Here is a 20,557-nt window from a genome sequence, read left to right on the forward strand (position 1 = left end):
TTATGGAAGAAAATAATGAGGTTTGCATGTGCGACCCTAAGTCAAGTATCGAGACCAAGCAGAAGCAGTCTATCTAAATACCAAAAAGTCCATATTCACACAAATATAGATACATTTTATTTATTGTCATTAGATGATAGGAAAATTAGATTAATACTCACAAAATTTAAATATTCTAATACTTGAATTATATATATATATATATATATATATATATTACAGAAAAGAATAATTTACATTAGATGATTTTTTGATTAATTAAGTTGAGATTTTTTACTAACAAAGCTCATTAATTTAAAAAATTTACCAGTATAATAATCATTTATTTTTAAAATTATACATTAGATGATTATTTTCTAGTTTATGTCTAGGAGTAGAACATTCAACCACCGGGACAATATAGAGACACAAACGGAAATATCCAGAACAAGACATTATTTACGTAAGCATTATCAATCGACCAAATGATAAGGAATTTAAATATAGATGAAAATAGTTGCATACAAATTTGTCCATATATATATACATAATCTTAATTACATGACTGACTTAGTGATGAGCCATATTATAACCCATTGGATTCTCTTTGGCCCAGCTTTCTTTGGATTCTTCTTTTAGATTGGAGAGTTTGGTGTACCTATAGCTTCTCTTGTCTTCTATCCTTATTTTATGCTTTCTTCTCTGTTTCCTATCATTGAAATCTATATTCTTAATCCCGGTTTACAAATCTACTTACTGTTGTTTTTTACCCTGTTGACCACTGCTAATTATTATTATACGCTGAATCTTTCCCTACCAAAGAAAATAAATATATACGGTGAATCTTACTTAAAAACGTATATATATAGTAGGATTGTGAAAAGAAAAAGAAAAAAGCTTCAGTATGAACAAAACTTGAACTCAAAGTGAAGACAACTTACTTATTGCACCAGTACTTAAAAAATGATTTATCCAGGCCTATATTTATTATCTCCTAACAGCCCATCTCAGCCCACCAGGTTGACGGTAGGATCAATTGTTGTATAATGGATTAGTGTTTTTTTTGTTTGTGTGTCATTGTGTGCTGCTGTTTACTCACCATCTAGACGTTACAAATGTGTTGATTTTGATCAAATATCGAACTTCGCACTAATAACCGAATCTCTGTTAAAGTTTTCACGTTTTTTGGTGTCTCGGTTTTTCTAATGTCATTACAGAAACCGTTTCACTAGTATTACTTATCTTGATCTTGTTGTATATATTATCCTTCTTGATGGTGAACGAGAACAACGTTTCACTTTAAAAGGAGAATAAGATATTTCAGTTTTCGTTAGGATGGCTGTAGCTTGTAGAGTTGTAGTTATCAATTCAAAGTGGATAAATAAAGTTGAGAAATCCAATAATATATAAAACAAAAGCTATTCAAGGAAAAAAAAAAAAACCCACAAAGTTAAAGAGACCGTATCAGAGGAATGATATATTCAGGATGGGTCTAACTTTGGTTGTTGCTTTCACATACAACCCATTCTATTACGCTAAGAATCGCAATAGAAAATGGCAATTGCAAAATATATATTTTTAGCTTTTATCAAAAAGACAACAAATACTAATGTTTATGAGTTTTTCTTGTATTTTCATTTATTTATAGATCAAAATAGTCGGTGGTCAGAGCACTCAAAGAAAAAGGCAGCGTCATCTCACACCGTCCATCTACATATCGGACGTCTCTCGTGAGACCACGTTAAAAAGGGCAGATCAGATCACCAACTTCATCTTAGAGGGACCCCTATAACAGATTAGCACTTGCCACGTGTACTCTATTGACTTGTTTTCCACAACCTGATTCACATAAAAGAGAAAAGAGTAGAATATCTATCAATTTAGCTGATCTTCTTACCAAAAACAAAAAAATATGATTAATCTGATCATTATAAACACACAAAAACATTGAATCTTTGTTAGATGCGAAAATAATTTTTTTTTAATTAATTAGATTAAAGTTTCTATGTAAATTTTTAATTAATCTGGCCTATTGAGCTTTCACTCTACTCAAAAAGAGACCTGCAAAAGCTCCAAGTCATGTGTTGGTTGGATGAGTTAATAAGGACCATTGTCCTACATATGTACTCTTATCGCATGGATTAAGATTTATGTGGTAGTAAATTATTTTATTTTTGATCAATAGAATATCCGCGACGCTAGAGTTTTATCAGAATTCAAAAATACTTTTAATTAGTGGATATTTAGATTTCATTTGCAGGTTAATTACAAATTTCCGACTAGAATACAACAATTTTAATTCGTTTTAAAATGTTTATTATAGTTTAGATATTATTTTGTCACGAATACTATATATATGCCACCTATGTGTTAAAATTTTCATAAATTACCAAGAAAAAGTATGATTTTGTCCTTTTGAAATGAAAATCAATCAAAAAATTTATATACACATTTGAATATCTAATGAATTTTAGTTGAAATTTTGGAAAGACACAATTCAGTAATAAAATGTGTATTTCTTTGATTTTTTTTGTTTTGTGTGGTCAAATTCGTTGGAAATACTTAAAAATGTGTTGAAAATTGAAATGATTAATCTTAATTACATCACATGAATATTGACTAAAATGAAATAATAGTATATGATATGTTGCCATAAATGTTATGATGAATTAACTTTATAATTTTCGCCGTTTATAATAAACCGTCAAATCAAAGGAACCGTTACTTCTCAACACTCACTTCTTCTTCTTCTTCTTCTTCTTTTTCTTCTTCTTTTTCTTTCTATCTCTCTCTATCTTCTCTCTAATGTCCGAGGAATTGAACCAGTGATTTGGTGATCTCAAAGACTCTCAAAAATTTCGTGTTTGATCTTTGTCTATTTTCATTTGTTCGCTTCGGGTTATAAGTTAACTTCACCGTTGGATAAAAGATGTTCGTGAAGAAGTTGGTCGAGATAGCAGCCAAGAAGGTACACAACGATCCGATAATATGATTTCTTCTTTCTAATCTTCTTCGGCTATTGGGTTTATGAGAGATTCAGTGAACAATGATGGTTCAAAAGTGTGATTCGATTCGAAATCCTTTAAGTTTACCTAAATCGATGTTAGATCCATTTCTTAGAATAATATTTGTTTTTTTCTCCCCTGTGTCTTATTATTTTATAGATTCACAGAATTAATGTAACATTAGGATATGATTTGATTGATTAATTTTTGTCGGATTATTACACGGATCTATTACTTGTGAATGTGACTGTGATGACTCTGTGTCGGTTCCTGGTTAGCCCAGATGTTTAATCCAGTTTGATTAGAAAAAAAAAGTAATGATGACGTAAGACGAATTTTGTTGCCAACGCATGTTTCGTGTCCTAAATTTTGAAATGTTCAATTAAAATTCGCATCCATAATGCTGTCTATTTATATTTCTAATCACCAATTATCTTTTGACTTTTGTACTTGTCCATATAGACATTAAGACCAAAACCGGCCGGTTTAGTATCGTCCAACCGAACCGGCCACTCTATTTCTAATTTTCTAGCCAGAACAAAATCTTCAAAGTCTTACCATTTCCTCCAATGTTGTAGCCTGGAGGAAGTTCATCAGAAGGACTGAGAGCTAATGACGTTGAGCCACGTATCGCTCTGCATTACGGAATCCCTTCAGGTTCTCACTTGTTTGCTTATGATCCATTTCAGAAGATCCTCGCCGTTTCCACCAAGTAAGAGTTTTTTATTTTATTTTTAAAAGAAGCTTTTTATAAATTGTTTCTTGTGTATTCATACCAATTTTTGGTTCTTGGTTCTCAGGGATGGTAGAATCAAGTTGTTTGGGAAAGATCAGACCCAGGCTTTGCTAGTCTCTGAAGAAACATCCACAAGCAGGTTTCTTGAGGTGTCACTTCATTATCTCTTTCTTCTTTCTTTCTCTTGTTTCTGTGTCTGTGTTACAATCACATAGCCGTGACAACAATTTCTCCCTCTATTGTCTTGAATTATCCAGTTTGTTCAGAACCAAGGAATCCTTCTCAATGTGAATTCCAAGAACCAGATTGAGGTAAGAGATTTCTTGATTCGACTCAAGTAGTAGAGTAGTAGCCTCTGAGCTTTGGTCTGAAAGCTAAATTTCTAATAGGTTTGGGACTTAGACAAGAAGCTTCTATCTCATGTTCATGTTTTCAATGGCGAGATCACTTCTTTCCGGGTTATGCAACATACCCCTTACTTGTATGTTTCACTTCTCAATCTTCATTTGGTACTATTTTTGCATAGTTTCTTGATTTGCTGATAATGAAAACAAGGGTCATATTTGATTGGCAGTTATGTTGGAGATTCTTCTGGTAATGTATCAGTGTTTAAGATCGAACAAGATTCTAATCAAGTTATACAACTGGAGTACACCATACCTTACCTAGCATCAAATGGTAATTAATCAAATACCAAAAAGAGCTTCTTCGGTTTACCTTTTACATGGATCGAATCGCCTATCTTGAAACATCTTGTTGTTGCCTAGGCTCTCCCATTGAAGCTTCTGAGGATACTTCAGTTGTGAGCATTCTACCACAGCTAACAGCTGAAAGCAAGAGGTAACAAATCAACAAATCTTTTGTGCTAGTGAAAAGCCTATTGAGTCATTTACACTTTTCCTCCTCCATTTTAGGATTCTATTGGTATTTAGTAGCGGGTTTATAGCGTTATGGGACATCAAAGAAAGCAAACCGATTCTCAAAACAGGAGTACACGGTATGGTAAAGCAAGATACGAAGAAAGCGACTTGTGCTTGTTGGGTTTGTCCTTCAGGAAGCAGAGTTTCAGTTGGCTATAGCAATGGAGATATTCTAATATGGAGCATTCCTTCCAAAGGAGAATGCTCGCCAGAGAGTTCTGCTATGATTTGCAAGCTTAACCTCGGATACAAATCCGAAAAGATACCAATAGCTTCTCTGAAATGGGTTTATGCTGAAGGGAAGGCAAGCCGGGTTTATGTCATTGGATCATCCTCAAACTCGTTGCAGGTGGTTTTGTTGAATGAGCAAACCGAAACTCGGATGATTAAGCTGGGACTTCATGTTTCTGAGCCTTGTGCTGATATGGAGATGATCATAGCTGATGTTAATGAACAGAGCAAGCATAAACAAGATTTTCTGTTTGTTCTTGGAAAGTCTGGACGTGTCTATGCTTACGATGATTATATGATTGAGAAGTATCTGATTCAGTCTCAGTCCAAATCATCTCCTTCCCTCCCAAAGGAAACTGTGGTTAAGCTGCCATTTTCAGATTCAAGCAGCATTACCGTAGGAAAATTCCTCACAAATCCTTCACACTTACTCAATCTATCAGATGAGGTAAATCTAAATTTTCATCCAATGAAGTTTAGAATGAAATGAACAGTCATTGTGATTCTCTTATGCTGCAGGATTATGCTCAGCTGGCGAAAGATGCTGTGCCGTTTCTTCCTTTTCATACAGTTCCAAAGGAAAGTTCCCGTTCTGCACATTTTCCTGGTTTCACAAAGGTTAAGAATGTTTACATCACAGGACACTGTGACGGAACCATTAGTGTATGGGACATGACCTGTTCTTTTCCCATTCTTGTCTTGTTTCTGAAAGAACAGGTAAGAGTTCTCGGACTCTTTTGTGTTTTCCGCAAAGGCAGATCTTATGAAAAGTTGCATTTGTTGTGTGTGTTCTTAGCAGATAGATCAAGATGTATCTTCACGCGGAAATGCGGCATTGACAGCTTTACATTATGACAGCAACTCAAGACTTCTTGTTTCTGGTGATCATAACGGAATGGTAAAAAAGCATCTTACCCAAAATACTCTATGGAATGTGACTAACATATATACAGGCTTATATATGATCGATTCTAAACTTGTGCAGGTTCGCCTTTATAGGTTCAAACCTGAGCCATACCTAACAGAAAACAGTTTTATCCCTTTCCAAGGTATGTTAGAACATGTAGAAGTTGGGTTTACTATCCTTCAGACAGTATGTGTTTTCAATGAGTTGATATTCTTTGTTTTTCAGGAAGCTTAAAGAAAGGAAATAACCATATTGTTCAAAGTGTTAAGTACATCAAGCTTACTGGTTCCATAACCTGTATTCAGAAGAGCCAAAACTCAAAACATCTCGCTATTGGATCAGATCAAGGACATGTAAGCTTGTACTTCTTCCACTTCCTTGTAGGATTCTTTAGTTGAGGTGATTGATGCGTTAACACCGGTTTACTTACAGGTTTCTCTGGTTGACATTGAGGAAGCAAATGTGTTATACACAAAACACATTGCAAGTGATATATGTCCAGGGATCATCTCCTTGCAATTCGAGAGTTGCATTGTGCAAGGCTTCGAGAAGAACGTGTTAGTGGTTGCTATGAGAGACTCGTCGGTTTTTGCTCTGGACAGCGACACGGGAAATATGATTGGAACCAACATGATTAAGCCTAAAAAGCCATTCAAGGTTCTGTATATGCAGATCCTAGGTAGGTTCAACTCTCCTTTTTATAAGTTTAAATCAACAATCAAAATCTCAACGATTTTTTCTCATACTTTTTATTTGCAGATGGAAAGCAAGATACTTCAGGAAATGGATTTGATACGAGCAGAGAGAGCACAGTTGAGGAGATCTCGATAAGGCAGCCTTCGGTTTTGGTTTGTTCGGAGAAAGCTATATATATCTACTCCTTGGCTCACGTTGTCCAGGGAGTGAAGAAGGTCCTCCACAAGAAAAAGTTCAGTTCTTCACCCATTTGCTCAGCTTCCACATTCTATGGAACCTCTGGTGTTGGTCTTACACTTGTTTTCACAGATGGAACTGTTGAGATAAGGTGAAAATACATCTACCTTTCTTTCTTCATATTAGCAAAAAACTCTCTCTCAATGTTTTGTCTTGTCTCAGGTCTTTGCCAGAACTCTCCCAGCTAAAACAAACTTCCATTAGAGGCTTCACATATTCTTCACCAAAACCAAACTCGTTACCAGAGATTACCATATCCGCTTCTTGGGATGGAGATCTAGTCATGGTAACTTTGATAACAAATACTCTGCAAGTAGTCAGTTCTAGAGCTGGATTTTTGTATGATCATCTTTTTTCATTTGCAGGTGAATGGAGATGATGAACTTATTGTTAGCTCAGTTTTACCTCAAAAGGAAACTTTTAGGTAAGACTTGATGATCCTTTGATTAGCACATTGATGAACAGTCCAAACTGACTCTTTTATTCCAGGCTTGTCGAGTCCATGAATCGAGTTTACAAGAAAGATAACTCGGTTTGTCACGAAGGAATCATCACATCATCATCTCCAAGGGAAAAGAAGGTTAAACATTGGCTTTATCGCTTTCTGTTACACACAAACAGAAGCATGAGTACTAATTTATCTTATCTTGTTTGTTTCAGAGTATGTTTGGTTCTGTTTTCAAGACTAAATCAAAGCGCACAACTGATACAGAACCAGAAAGCTCCAAGGAAACGATCGAGGAGCTGTCTAAAATCTTCTCTACAGCTAATTTCCCCTGGAACAACAATGTTGAGAATAGTAGAGAGATCAATACAATTACTAGGGTGGAAGATGAAGAAGAGTTGGACATAGGTAGGGTCCACTTTTGATGTCCTTTCGTGATGCAATATTTGAGTTTGGCGTATGTCTCTGATATTTTTCTTTTTGACGTTTTGAAGATGACATTGACATTGACGATCATCATCCTAATCAACAACAACAAGAGAAGCCTAAAGAACAAGGGATATTGTCAGGGCTTAGTAAACAGAAGATGGCGAATAGGTTTAGTAATTTCAAAGGTAAGCTGAAACAGATGGCAGCTAAGAATGAGAAGAGTGTTGTAACCAATGACGAGAAGCATGAGGAGAAAAACGGCGCCACAGTTGATCAGATCAAGAAGAAATACGGGTTTACCTCGTCCGATGTAAGCTTCTATAAGCCTTATACAAGCTTGTAGTTTCGGTTTGCGTTGGTTTCATCTTCATTTGTGATTGCAGGAAATGGGAGCTGCCAAAATGGCTCAGAGCAAACTTCAAGACAACCTGAAAAAGTTACAGGTACTTTTCATGGCTTTTTAGATTTAACCTAATCTTTGATTGATTCATTTCTAGGGTTAAAAGCCTGTTTGTATGTATCTCTGCAGGGAATTAGCTTGAGGACGACGGAAATGGAAGATACTGCAAAGTCTTTCTCCTCTACGGCAAAGGAACTACTAAACGCTGTTGAGTTCAATAAACAGAGCTCAAAATCTTAGCACTCTTTTTCTCTGGATGTCAAAATTACCTACTGTAAATACTTTCTTCAAAAGTTATACAAGTGTGTTTCACGACTTCTTTCGAACACTAGACAATGGATAGTTTTATCGTAACAGAGAAGTGATCTTAATTTCAATCTCAATCTCTCCTTCAGAGATCCCACAAGATGACAAAAGACAACCACAATATATAACATAAGACCAAAACAATATTCTCCTTCAGAGAAACAATTTCTTACTTTTCAGAAATGTGTTTGACTTTTCACCAATGATAGAGAGAGCAAAATAAGATTGCAAACATATGATATGATCTCATAAAAGGTGGAATTGAAGCTCAAAGCTAAATCCAAAGTTACATCTGAATAATCCCACAGTTGACAGAAAGGATAAAACAGGAATGTAACAATTGTTCTCCCTAAAAGCTAGCTAAAAGTTGACATAAAACAACAGATATAGTTGATACACAAATCACTGATCCAACTTCCTAATCATCAGCAGCTTTCTCTTGTTTCTCATCATCTCCAGTTGTCTTGTTTCCATTAGCCTGCCAAAAACGTTCATATATTTGTCAACACAAGAAAAAGCCAAAAGAAAGAAAAAAGAAGAACGAATTTTATGTTTATGGGTTACCAGTTCCATGTTATACTGTTGCATAGTCACAGCATACTCAGTCTTTTTGCTCTGTGATTTTGCTACAAAAGGTGCTCTTTCCTGTTTCATTGGATTTGTTATTATCAACTTTAAGACATTGAGTTTCTAAACTTTAAACCAAATCAAAAACACTAACTTCTTCAGTCATGGTTTTCCATTTCTTTCCAGCTGCTCTACCAACCTTGAAAAAAAAAGAAAAAAAAACTAAGATTCATATAAACAAAAACAAAAGCATTACCAGAGATTGTAAAAACTGAGATTACTACTACTTTAATACTTACATTACCGACGGATTTGTTGTCAGGGTTAGCCAGATTAAACTCCTTTCGGAAATCGTCCCTTTAAATCAACCGAGAGGGTAATTATTTAGAGCATATTAATTACTGTAATCAAATTAGTGAAGAAAAAAGAAGAAGAGAGATTAGTGATTTTTATTTACAGGAAGACGAAGAAAGGACTTGGTGGTTTCTTAGGCCTGTTTGGATCCTTTGTTTTCTTTCCAACTTTGTTCCCTCTAACTTTCAATCTGAGAATCATAAAAGACGATTTCAAAACTACGGAAACAAATTGAATCTAAGAATCGAGATTACGGATAAATATAAAGATACCTATCATCAGTGCTCCTCGATTCAACTTCCGTTTGGTTATCTTTCATCTCGAGATCTGTCACAGAGAGGAACAAAAGTGAGAATCCGGTGGGGAAAAATAGCTGACTCGGAGTTGACTCAGATGAGGCGGCGAGTAGGAGCGAGCTTACCTCTGTGTGAACACGTTTAGGTTATTTCTTTTTTTGAATTGGGGAGAGACGACGATTGAGATAATTCTTTGATGCGGTGTTAATTTAAGATGTTGGTATTTTTAATCTTGACCGTAGATAATTAAGATGTTGGTACATTTAATCTTGACCATCCGTGTAAATTCAACAGTAACTTTTATCAGATTCCTAAATAAGTTTTTAAGTTACAACACACAAACATGCTAACATTGCATCATCCCTAATTACATTAAACTACATTTGATTCTCTCTCTCTCTCTCTTTGTGTCTCATGTGTCATGAACTCACCAGTGTCCTCCATATACCCATCCCTACCCCAACCATCACAGCCACCATTACCGTTGCAACCACCTTCCATCGCTTCCCTCCTCGTCTCTTTCTGCTCTGCACCTGTACCTGTAACCACAACAAACTTCTCTTTAGACAAAGATACTTCTCAGTTTCTTTTATCATTACTAGCTGATCTCACATGCTCTACTGATTGCTTTCTCTTTTTTTTCTTTCTAATTCTATAGTATTTAGTAGAGCTTACTACTATACTCTTTCTTCATTCATGTGTAAACAAGTTCACTCATTCTTACCTCGTCGTCTGCAAATCTCTCTCCTTTTACTTGGCCTATAGTTCCCCGCGCCCTGAGCTTTATTTGAGGTTTAACCAAAGAACCACTCTTCTCTGAGTATTTAGCTGCAGCTTCTTTGGCCTGCACATCCCCACCATTAACAACAAATTAAAAAGATGCATCCTTTATGTTATTGATGTCTAAGACACAACTTTTGGAATCACTAGTCTCGTACCTCGGGAATAACAGTGTGTCCTTCATTCACCTCCTCTCGTTCTTTTACTTCAGAGTTAGACTGCAGCTGCAGACGGATTCTCCTTGGAGCAATACCCTGGTTTATCAATCCTGTACTCTGCCGGTTCTGAGGCTGTCGAGCCCGGATCTTTATCCCTCTCCCTTCTGTGAGGTTGTTCTCTGTGTTATGATTGATCATTTGCTCTTGCTGAACCAAATCACTATAGTATGAATTAGTGTCACTTGGCCAACCAGAAGCTCCACCTTCTGAACCATACTGATCAAACAAAAGATAAAAATTGTCATTTTACTTATGTCAAGAGTGATTGTAAAGATAACTGATCTAGAGGTTTCTAGCCTACTTAAAGCAAAATAATTTGGATACTTCTAAAATTGTATAGGCCTCAAAATATGTATCTTTGTGCTCACCTGCAATTGCGCCATCTCAGCATCTGTATCAGTGAAAGCCATGAAGTCGTTGAAGAAAGCATCCTCTGGTGCTGCAGACTGCAGCATTTTAGCAGATGAAAATATCCCATTTGGTGAGACTGCTGGATTCTCTCGACTGATCGATTCCTCGCAAGAGAAGTCATCAGGGTTATTGAACACCTCCTCCAACAATTCTGTTAGTGATACATCTGGTTCGCTGGTACCATCTTGAAATTGGAATCCAATCTCATCGTAACTGAAATCACCAGCATATATAGAATCCATACACGGTAGTGGTGCCTTTTGATCTTCAAGGTCACAAGATAACCAAAGATTCTCTTCAGGTGCCTATGAACACAAAACTCAAAATTAGTCAAGTCACTCAAAAAAGCCTAATTAATTATTCAAGAGTTTCCATTCATACCTCAATCATTGTCCCATCTGCGGTACTATTACTATGAGCATAACCGCATCCACCTGAATAATCTGATGGTTTCTCAACAGCAGCATCAGAGGAAGGTGTTTCTTGAACAAGATCAGATGATGTATCATCAGGTGAGTATTTGTTGCTGGCCGTAAAAGCTGCTTCATCGGACTTGACACCATTAACCCGATCATCAGGCTTGTGGAAGAGGCGACAAAGAACGTAAGGGCTTTGGCCAGGGGAAGTGCCATCAAGATCCTTAAGAGTGGGACGATACTCGTGCATAATCCAATTAGTCCGCTCACCTTTAGGAGCTCGTCCACGATAGAAGACAAGAGTCTTCTTCATACCGATTAAAGTCTTCTTAGACTTGATGCTACGATCTTTACCAGTAGCTTTCCAATAGCCAGAGTCAGTTGCTCTGTTAGAGCGATGACCATTAGGGTATTTCCGATCACGAGGGCAGAAAAAGAACCACTCTGGATCATCCGTCTTAATCACCGAGAGAGCTGCCGACAATCAGATTTGTTTCCAATTGAGTAAAGAAAAAAAAGGTGGAATCTTTGAGAGGGAAAACAGAATCTGAGAATAAAAGGAATCAAATTTTGAGAGAATAAAGAGACGAACCAGGAAGATCCCAAGGTTCCCATTTGCAGACATCGATATCAGGGATGACACGGACATCGGAGTGACGTCCGTTGATCTTGAGACGGAGGTAGTGATTGACGAGCTCTTCATCGGTAGGTCTGAATCTGAAACCTAAAGGAAGCGACTCCATCGATACAGCACCCATAATCCTCTTCTTTAGGGTTTCTTTCCGACTTTGAATACACTCTCTGCTTTTTTTTCTGCTTTCTAAAAAGTCTTCAACACTTTGCTTTCTCTCATCTTCTTTTTTTTTTCCCTCTTTTTTTTTAACCTTTCTTTAGACCACGTGAGAAAGATAACTTCCACTTTAAACACTTGTCCTCTTCTGTCTTATTGTCTTGTCTTGTCTTTTCTTGATAGGCTTCCATTATTGTGGCTAGGGCCCAAAAAGGCCTTAAAGCCCAAAGCTTCGTGGTTTTTCTTCTCTTGTGGTTTAGGCTTTACAGTGATCAGAGAAACCCAAAACACGTTGGAAACGTCTAAGCAGAGAAAAACAGAGCTTCCAACAAATTCAGCATTGTAATTCTTCTAGACGTTTTATACAAATTTTACATATACACTATGGAACTCTCCTTGCATTTCTACCAAATCTGAATTGAAAAAGGGATTTGTAAGATATGAAAATGCGATAACGTTGCCTAGATTAATCAGTTTTCGACATTTTTTTTTTCCTGTTCCGATTCCATGTAACTTTTTGAGGGCCACAACTTTTCTTAATTAAAAAAATAAGAAAAATAAAAGCTCAAGTGACAATCAGTTTTTGAAAATGATACTAACTAAGCTCTTAACATTTTTACGCATGTATATAAACATTAATCTTTTATTTGGTCTTAAATACAAAGCATATATATGATGCTATCAATCTAAATGGTCTATTTGTACATAATTAAATAAAACATAAAATTAAAGCCTGCGCATACAACATGTCTACAACCAAAAACTTCTTTCGTTTATATCAAAATCAACATCCCAATACTTCATCTTCTCTTCTCTTCTATTTGGCACTTATAGACGCGAAAGGTTTGAACCGGCGGGAAAGTAAGACACCATAATCGGAGCTCTCGGGGATTTGCTTTTTGGTTTCTTTGAGGACAGGACTTTCAAGTCACTCTCATCAGTTGAGCTAATCTTTGAGTCTGATTTTGGAACAAAGCAATCAAAGACGGAGGCAAAGAGAGAACACATGATCATAGGAGTTTGAAAAACGTGTTTGGAGTCTATATACGATGAATGATATGATTAAGATTTGATCTCAGGTAATTACGTGAACGATATGTATTTATAAGACAACCCATCTTTATAAATTCTTGGACACGTTTCTAGGAAATGACCACTAAATCTTGCTGGCCAAGCTTTGCCCTATTCTTAATTGTTTTCTCTTTTGACAACACTTGGGCACCTTTTTTGACTCTTTGGGCCTAATTGGACCAACTATTGATACCAAACATACGTTAACATCACCTCCATATCACTCACCCAATCAAGTTTTCCAAAATGTTATGATTAAAATTAGGGTCTTCATGTCACTATCCAACAAAAGTTTTCCAAAATTCAACATTAAAATTAGGGGAAATATGTACGAAATAGAACTTATATATCCATGTTAAGAAGAAAAAAAACTATATATCCAAGCAATACAAAATATTTAGGTTCTACACTCCATTTTATACAAAATATTAATTGTTTTCGATTAGAGTTTTATTAGAAAGTTCTCACTCAGATAAAATCAAAACTAGTACTCTGTATTTTTATATAGAGAAAAATCCTTGTAAGTTAATGTTACTAATACTACCCAAGTACCCAGAGTATTTTGACACATTCTATTGACTTTTGATTGAAACATGTCCGGCTTAATTTAACGCAATTATTCAGTTTAGATTTTGAACACCTTAAATGAATTGGCTTTTAACAGATCATAATATCAATACCAGTTTTAGTCCTTGAGAACTCAGCCCATGACTTAAAATATGAAAACTTCAGCCCATGACTTAATAAATGAACAAAGAGAACCCAAAAACAGAAAATGAATCATGGACATATTTACATATATCATAATCTGACCAAATTGGAAATTATGCTCAAATGCTTAATATTCCTCTGATTCATTTACCAAATTCAACCTCTGTAGAATCATTCTAAACAAAATTCAATTACCACTTTTCAGACATGCGTCGCGCGTGTGAGTGTTTAGCTACATGGGCTTGGTTCGGTGCAACCCGCTTCCCACTGTTAATTTTACATAACTACCCTCGCACGCTCCGCTTGCCTACACGTGCGTTCCGGAATATTCTGCCTTTTTGGTAATTTCGATGGTGGACCAAGGGTAAAATTTTAACCTACTTTTCTTGGAGCCTTTTCACTTAATGACAAACGCTTCAAGTACATAAAACCTTGGATTCTTCTGCAGATTTTTCACACTAAAAAAGGAAAAAAAGAAAAATATATTAATAAAACTTTTTTATGTTAAAATCTTGGGCTTCTGCTTTTGCGACTCTTGGTCTTCTTCGGACATGGCACATTCCTTAACCTCACTCGCCGTTTTCCAGAGCGTCATCCGCAAAGGTAAGTCAAAACTCTGACTAGAATCTCGAATCGGGTCGGAATGACTCGGGTCGGATTGAAAAATGGTTTTTATTTTGTTTCTATGGGTTTTGTTAATGCAGAGATGGTGAGGAGTTTGCATGTCTATGAATCGGTGGAGATTGAGAGAGAGTTCTGGTTCAAGAGCAAAAGCTGTTATGTAGAGAAGAAAGCGAAGCCTCTGTTTCGTTCGGAAGATTTCCGGCGACCGGAGATCTCGGAAGGGTCGGTTTTTGGCACGTGGCGTTGTATCTTTGTGTTCCGGTTTAATCACTCGCTTCCTCGGTTTCCTACTCTTCTCTGTCTTTCCAGGTAACGCCAGTTTTGACTCATTCATTATTCGGAACGTTTTTGTTTTAAAAATTTTTGGTGCTGTTATATTTTTCACATAACAGATTGATTTTTTTTAGAATTAGGTCTCTTGAATCGAATTGTAGATTATATAGTGTTACTGTCTTATTGACTCCAAGACTGTCAAATTTTGACAACAATGGCACAAAAATAGCAATGGACTATGTAAAGTGAATGAGTTAAGATTACCTAATTGTGAACAAATAGGCTTGTAACAATAACACATTGTAGTGTTGCATAGAATTCGATCTTCTGTTATCTCTGTATTCGGTAAAAGAAATTCATAGATGTTCTAAAACTTAACATTTTACTAAAAAAAAAGCACATTGTAGTGTTACTTGAGTTGTGAGCATTTTTAGCAACCAAACATGTTTTTGCTCTTTTTATTGATAGAAATCCCAAACTGGAGGACATCCCTAATTTAGCCAACGAGCTCAAGTTTATCTCCGAGTTAAAACCATCAAAGATTTATGAAGAAGAACAATGCAGTAGCAGTACAGAGGGATATTATAACTCTGATCTGCCTAAACCACGAAAGCTCGTTCTGAAACAAGATCTTAACTGCCTTCCTGATTCAGAAACCGAATCCGAGGAATCTGTAAACGAAAAAACCGAACATTCGGAATTTGAAAACGATAAAACTGAACAGTCGGAATCAGGTAAATCTCTTTCTTCAAATGTCAATAGACTTGCCTTCCAGATAATATATAACTCTAGGCCAGTTTTAAGCTCTCTTTTTTTTGGTACAAGGTCCAGTTTTAAGCATTTTGGTGATTAATTTCGGGTTATTGTAAAAACACAGATGCTAAGACTGAGATTTTGAAGAAGAAGAAGAGGACACCATCGAGACATGTTGCTGAACTATCCTTAGAAGAGCTTTCAAAATACTTTGACCTCACTATCGTGGAAGCTTCTCGGAATCTCAAGGTCGGTCTCACTGTTTTGAAAAAGAAATGCAGAGAGTTTGGGATTCCACGGTGGCCTCATAGGAAGATCAAATCTCTCGACTGTCTCATCCACGATCTTCAGGTCTTCTCTCTCTCTCTCTCTCTTTATCAATCCTAATACATCAATTCACTGAAAGAAGCATTGATTTGTTTTGGTATTGATTAGAGGGAAGCAGAGAAGCAGCAGGAAAAGAATGAAGCAGCAGCAATGGCGGTAGCTAAGAAACAGGAGAAACTGGAGACAGAGAAGAGAAATATAGTGAAGAGACCATTCATGGAGATAGGGATAGAAACCAAAAAATTCAGACAAGAAAACTTCAAGAAAAGACACAGGGCTTCTAGAGCCAAGAAGAATCAAGAATCTCTTGTCACTTCCTCTTCCACTTAAAGACTTTAGGTCCTTTAACAGTAACATCGGATATATTAGTTAGTTAGGGGTTTCTGTGAAGCGTTTTGGTATTTAGAAATGTTAGTTACAAGTCTAACAGATGATGCTAAGCCATGTTTGTTTTTGGTATAAGAAGTTCCAAGAAGAGAGGAACTCTTGTATCATGATTTTTTGTGGTCGGATATCAGAATTGAATCTTTTATTTTTTCTTAGTGCAATTAGGTAGCAATTAAGATCGAATTTCTTTATATAATGGTGAAAGATCAAACCCAAATCATGGTTTAGGAACTGATCCAAATTAACCCATCCATAGTCAAGAAAAACTTTCAAAAGTGTGATGACCAGTTTTGTTTAAGGCTATTGGTTATGTGTGTTCTTGAGTGGTCCCAGCTCGTGCTTTGAAAATCTACGACGACTCTGTCCACACGACGAAGACCATCAATTAACGTGTATCGTACAAAGAAGTTCGAAGTCTACAAGTGTGTATACGTGTGTGTGTGATCCTACGTCAATATTTACGAAAATGAGAAAATGTTTTTCTTTGTTTCATTTTCCATGCAACTGGCATTTTGTACGTGGTCAAGTATCATTTTGAAGTCATTTTCAGTGTTTTTGATCAAAAATTTTTTTTGTTATTTTTTGGTGAAGATCATTTTTTTTGTTTTAATATTAAAAAAGAAATAACAATACTTTATTTTCTGATCTAAAAGGCCTATATATATATATTTGACCAAACAAAAAAAGATCTATATATTATATGATCATTTAAAAATGAAAAGTATGATGTTTTGAAAAAAGGCCAACTTACGAACATCTCTGACAAAGTGAAGAAATTTTTTTCTCTTACGCATTCATATAAAGAAAAATATATTCTAATTTTGCCATTGGAGAATTTTGGTGTTTCTAATTGTGAAACAGCTCTATAGACTATAGTAGAAGTCGAATGACTTTCATATTTGTGGAAATGAATGAGAAATTTCCATAAAGACACAAACGTCCAAGCACTGTGACTGAGAGGATGACTTTTAAGCATTTTGCTGGCACAAGCAAAAGTCTTTTTACTTCCTAACGGTTTCACATCTCTACTATTTTTTGAATGATGTGGACAGTGATTAAAAAAAAACATGTGAAATAAAATTACAAATAATTCAAAGATTTCCAAAGTAAAAACAAAATTCTCAATTATTTTTTTCAGATCACACGATCATAAATAGATAGAAAAGGCTCTTAGGCTATGATTCTTCTTTTTGGTCCCATCTTCTTGGCATTTTCGTTTGTTTTTTTTTAATTTCTTTTAAATGAGAAAGAAATGCATAAAAAATGAAAAGGTAGACCAAAACCCTTCTTCGGTTCACGCTAGCAACCCCCAATTTTCCTCCCTTTATTTTATTTTGTTATCTAAATTAAGTCAAAATTATTTTGCAACCCATCGTTGCCTCTTTCAATAGTTCTAAACTCGAGCAATAAAAACTCAAATAAACCAACTGACTTGAGATCCATATCCACTAGCTCTTGTCTGAATTGGTAAAACAAGAAGAAGAAGAAGAAGAAGAAGAAGAAAGAGAAGGCTCATTAGAAATTGATGGGTGCTTGTATTTCGTTCTTTTCTTCTTCCTCTCCTTCCAAAACAGGTCTCCATAGTCATGGTATTTAATCTCTACAAGTTGTTGTTTTTCTTTCTGGGTTCTTGCATAAAACCTAAAAGATCTACACTTTCTGATCTCTCTCTCTCTCTCTGTCTTTGTTAATGATAAGCAGCCACAACGAACAACCACAGCAATGGAACAGAGTTCTCGTCAACCACCGGCGCGACAACAAACAGCAGCGTCGGACAACAGAGCCAATTCTCCGATATTTCCACTGGGATTATAAGTGATTCCGGTAAACTACTGGAATCGCCAAATCTCAAAGTCTATAACTTTCTGGATCTAAAGACGGCGACGAAGAATTTCAAACCGGATTCGATGTTGGGTCAAGGAGGTTTCGGGAAAGTATACAGAGGTTGGGTCGATGCCACGACTCTTGCTCCTTCCAGAGTCGGTTCTGGTATGATCGTTGCCATCAAGAGATTGAATTCTGAGAGTGTTCAAGGATTTGCAGAGTGGCGTGTAAGATTCTTTATCTCTTAATTCCAAAACTACTTTTTTGCGATTTTGACTTCTTCTTTTGTTGGAAAACAAAAAAAACTAGCCCAATTATTTACGTAATTCGATCAAGATGAAAGAAGAGTTGACTATTTCAATCAAGAAACGACTTCTACAGAATAATTTAAGAATTATAAAGATAATTTGTTTTAATAAACAGATGATGTTTTCTCCTATGATAACAATTTTTACATCAAATTATAACTTTTTGAAATTGAAGACCTCGTTTTTTTCCATTTGAAGATACTTTTCCATTGTCTGCTATTGAATTCGGTGTAGCTAGGAACTTTCCGTTGTTACCGGACTTTTGAGTTGGGGACACGTTGGTACATGTTATTAGCTCATAACATTGTAGTCAAAGTATAATTCATTATAATGTAATATAATTAATTTAAAATTAGTAAAAGGTTATTAGAAAGTCAACATTATTTCTCTGTTGCCTCGTATTGGATGCAAATCTGGATTCTTTCATTGAGTTTATTGTATGTCTTAATTAGCAGAATAGATTAATCCTTCAAGTTATATAGGCTAAATTTGAGTTTTATGGCTTTGTTTGTTTTTTGGACAGTCAGAAGTTAACTTCTTGGGAATGCTTTCGCACCGAAATCTGGTGAAGTTATTGGGATACTGTCGTGAAGACAAAGAGCTTCTCCTTGTCTACGAGTTCATGCCCAAAGGAAGTCTTGAGAGTCATCTTTTTAGACGTAATTAAGATCTCTTTAACCCACGAAACATTATTCATCGTTATAACAAAGTCTTGATCACCAAAAAAACTTTAATGTGCTTTGCATCATTTATAATTCAGGAAACGATCCTTTTCCTTGGGATTTAAGGATCAAGATTGTGATTGGTGCAGCTCGTGGCCTTGCGTTTCTACACAGCTTACAAAGAGAAGTCATCTATAGAGACTTCAAAGCTTCCAATATACTTCTTGATTCGGTTAGTACTCTAATTTAATTACTCGCGATAATTAGAAGAATCTCCTTCTATTTTTGGCTGATGAGATTTCTTTGATACATATGGGTGTAGAACTATGACGCAAAGCTTTCAGATTTCGGACTAGCAAAGCTAGGACCAGCAGATGAGAAGTCACACGTCACGACTAGGATCATGGGCACATATGGTTATGCTGCTCCTGAATATATGGCAACAGGTACTATTTGAAAAACATAACCCATATATAGTCTTTTATCTAAAAACGATATGGACAATACCTGTATAATAAACAGTTTGTTTCTTGTCTTCATCTTCAGGCCATTTATACGTTAAGAGTGACGTATTCGCCTTTGGTGTGGTTTTACTAGAAATAATGACCGGACTGACGGCGCACAACACAAAACGGCCCAGAGGACAAGAGAGTCTTGTCGACTGGTTAAGACCAGAACTCTCAAACAAACACAGAGTGAAACAAATAATGGACAAAGGAATCAAAGGTCAATACACAACCAAGGTCGCGACCGAAATGGCACGCATTACACTCTCTTGTATCGAGCCAGACCCAAAAAACCGACCACACATGAAGGAAGTAGTCGAAGTCCTCGAACACATCCAAGGGCTTAATGTTGTCCCTAACCGTTCTTCCACTAAACAGGCCGTTGCTAACTCTTCACGTTCTTCGCCACATCACTATCGCTATAAAGCTGGCGCACTTGGGGCTGAACGCAAGAGAGCAACGCCTGGACGGTTTGGATCAGTAGAAAAATAAATAGTTGTTTGGTATCTTTTTTTTCCGGCGGTATGAAATGATTTTAGAGTCTTTATTGTTTCATTCTCTTTGAATTAATTCTTGAAAGGTTTTGTGTATAATACTGTTTCTTTTGTAATTCTAGATAAATATTTTCATTCTATATATATTTTTTTAAAGTCTATGTTTACAGAGTTGATATTGGTAAAAAGTTTGAGAAAGTTTCATACAAAAAGAGGATAATGATGTCGTTTTTCAAAGATTGGTGAACATTTGATGGCTCTGAGAAGAATATTTTATTGCCAATTGCTATTTTCAGATTTAATTATAGTGGGATTTGGACAAAGTATTATCTTCATTTCAATCATTTAGATCCTGACAAAGGTTTCCTTTTATGATCTTACACATTCATTTTTCCTCTGCATTATTTGCATGCACTGGAAGTTGTATGTTTTTTGTTTACTATTCATTTTGATGTTGAATATTTATATAAATTTATTTGTACTTTTTCACATTG

The 20,557-nt window shown here is 35.8% G+C and overlaps 5 protein-coding genes, 2 long non-coding RNA genes and 2 other non-coding genes across 15 annotated transcripts; 5 read left to right on the forward strand and 4 right to left on the reverse strand.

Moving 5' to 3' along the window:
* The first annotated feature begins 577 nt into the window (after window positions 1–577).
* Window positions 578–1,189, forward strand: AT4G09175. The gene has a single exon (NR_142260.1). It is a non-coding gene; the product is annotated as an other RNA (long non-coding RNA).
* Window positions 1,190–1,608: 419 nt separating this feature from the next.
* AT4G09185 lies at window positions 1,609–1,849 on the reverse strand. Its single transcript, NR_142261.1, has one exon. It is a non-coding gene; the product is annotated as an other RNA (long non-coding RNA).
* AT4G09195 lies at window positions 1,687–1,885 on the forward strand. Its single transcript, NR_142262.1, has one exon. It is a non-coding gene; the product is annotated as an other RNA (non-coding RNA).
* A 797-nt stretch (window positions 1,886–2,682) lies between these two features.
* On the forward strand, window positions 2,683–8,430 carry DAW1 (Transducin/WD40 repeat-like superfamily protein). 2 transcript variants are annotated; one of them, NM_119721.4, is made up of 21 exons: window positions 2,683–2,947; window positions 3,563–3,696; window positions 3,785–3,869; window positions 3,978–4,031; window positions 4,110–4,201; window positions 4,295–4,398; window positions 4,488–4,560; window positions 4,635–5,319; window positions 5,391–5,588; window positions 5,671–5,769; window positions 5,857–5,920; window positions 6,004–6,131; window positions 6,211–6,457; window positions 6,538–6,802; window positions 6,874–6,997; window positions 7,077–7,135; window positions 7,201–7,291; window positions 7,372–7,564; window positions 7,651–7,895; window positions 7,969–8,028; window positions 8,115–8,428. In NM_119721.4, exons 1-21 carry the CDS (start codon window positions 2,909–2,911, stop codon window positions 8,223–8,225), a joined length of 3,150 nt encoding a protein of 1,049 aa, NP_195281.2. In that variant the 5' UTR covers window positions 2,683–2,908; the 3' UTR covers window positions 8,226–8,428. The 2 variants fall into 2 exon arrangements, with proteins under 2 accessions (NP_195281.2, NP_001190926.1); NM_001203997.1 differs by having other exon boundaries at window positions 2,709–2,947; window positions 5,668–5,769; window positions 8,115–8,430.
* Window positions 8,431–8,477: 47 nt separating this feature from the next.
* HMGB5 (high mobility group B5) lies at window positions 8,478–9,718 on the reverse strand. Of its 2 annotated transcripts, NM_119722.3 has the most exons (7): window positions 9,634–9,718; window positions 9,485–9,539; window positions 9,316–9,402; window positions 9,158–9,215; window positions 9,013–9,057; window positions 8,856–8,936; window positions 8,478–8,769 (listed from the first exon to the last, which is right to left on the reverse strand). In NM_119722.3, the coding sequence occupies exons 2-7, from the start codon at window positions 9,529–9,531 to the stop codon at window positions 8,710–8,712; spliced, it is 378 nt and encodes a 125-aa protein (NP_195282.1). In that variant the 5' UTR covers window positions 9,532–9,539; window positions 9,634–9,718; the 3' UTR covers window positions 8,478–8,709. The 2 variants fall into 2 exon arrangements, with proteins under 2 accessions (NP_195282.1, NP_001329802.1); NM_001342361.1 differs by lacking the exon at window positions 9,634–9,718 and having other exon boundaries at window positions 8,512–8,769; window positions 9,485–9,633.
* A 14-nt stretch (window positions 9,719–9,732) lies between these two features.
* NTL9 (NAC transcription factor-like 9) lies at window positions 9,733–12,224 on the reverse strand. Of its 3 annotated transcripts, none has more exons than NM_119723.5 (6): window positions 11,926–12,222; window positions 11,299–11,807; window positions 10,875–11,222; window positions 10,447–10,722; window positions 10,233–10,352; window positions 9,733–10,047 (listed from the first exon to the last, which is right to left on the reverse strand). In NM_119723.5, exons 1-6 carry the CDS (start codon window positions 12,089–12,091, stop codon window positions 9,928–9,930), a joined length of 1,539 nt encoding a protein of 512 aa, NP_567986.3. In that variant the 5' UTR covers window positions 12,092–12,222; the 3' UTR covers window positions 9,733–9,927. The 3 variants fall into 3 exon arrangements, with proteins under 3 accessions (NP_567986.3, NP_001119122.1, NP_001190927.1); NM_001125650.1 differs by having other exon boundaries at window positions 9,752–10,066; window positions 11,926–12,148; NM_001203998.1 differs by having other exon boundaries at window positions 9,757–10,063; window positions 11,926–12,224.
* A 522-nt stretch (window positions 12,225–12,746) lies between these two features.
* Window positions 12,747–13,194, reverse strand: AT4G09215. Its single transcript, NR_144100.1, has one exon. It is a non-coding gene; the product is annotated as an uncharacterized misc_RNA (transcript).
* A 1,061-nt stretch (window positions 13,195–14,255) lies between these two features.
* Window positions 14,256–16,452, forward strand: RKD5 (RWP-RK domain-containing protein; the record flags this gene model as incomplete). 2 transcript variants are annotated; one of them, NM_119724.2, is made up of 6 exons in its annotated part: window positions 14,256–14,269; window positions 14,354–14,508; window positions 14,610–14,838; window positions 15,271–15,536; window positions 15,680–15,906; window positions 15,991–16,452. In NM_119724.2, 6 exons carry the CDS (start codon window positions 14,256–14,258, stop codon window positions 16,210–16,212), a joined length of 1,113 nt encoding a protein of 370 aa, NP_195284.1. In that variant the 3' UTR covers window positions 16,213–16,452. The 2 variants fall into 2 exon arrangements, with proteins under 2 accessions (NP_195284.1, NP_001328292.1); NM_001342362.1 differs by lacking the exons at window positions 14,256–14,269; window positions 14,354–14,508 and having other exon boundaries at window positions 14,551–14,838; window positions 15,991–16,431.
* Window positions 16,453–17,499: 1,047 nt separating this feature from the next.
* CST (Protein kinase superfamily protein) lies at window positions 17,500–20,280 on the forward strand. Of its 2 annotated transcripts, none has more exons than NM_119725.5 (6): window positions 17,500–17,858; window positions 17,971–18,320; window positions 18,925–19,060; window positions 19,162–19,295; window positions 19,386–19,509; window positions 19,610–20,280. In NM_119725.5, the coding sequence occupies exons 1-6, from the start codon at window positions 17,795–17,797 to the stop codon at window positions 20,059–20,061; spliced, it is 1,260 nt and encodes a 419-aa protein (NP_195285.3). In that variant the 5' UTR covers window positions 17,500–17,794; the 3' UTR covers window positions 20,062–20,280. The 2 variants fall into 2 exon arrangements, with proteins under 2 accessions (NP_195285.3, NP_001190928.1); NM_001203999.1 differs by having other exon boundaries at window positions 17,549–17,858; window positions 17,968–18,320; window positions 19,610–20,204.
* Window positions 20,281–20,557: the final 277 nt, after the last annotated feature.

This window comes from Arabidopsis thaliana, chromosome 4 (assembly GCF_000001735.4).
Source record: "Arabidopsis thaliana chromosome 4, partial sequence".
NCBI classification, from domain to species: Eukaryota; Viridiplantae; Streptophyta; class Magnoliopsida; order Brassicales; family Brassicaceae; genus Arabidopsis; species Arabidopsis thaliana.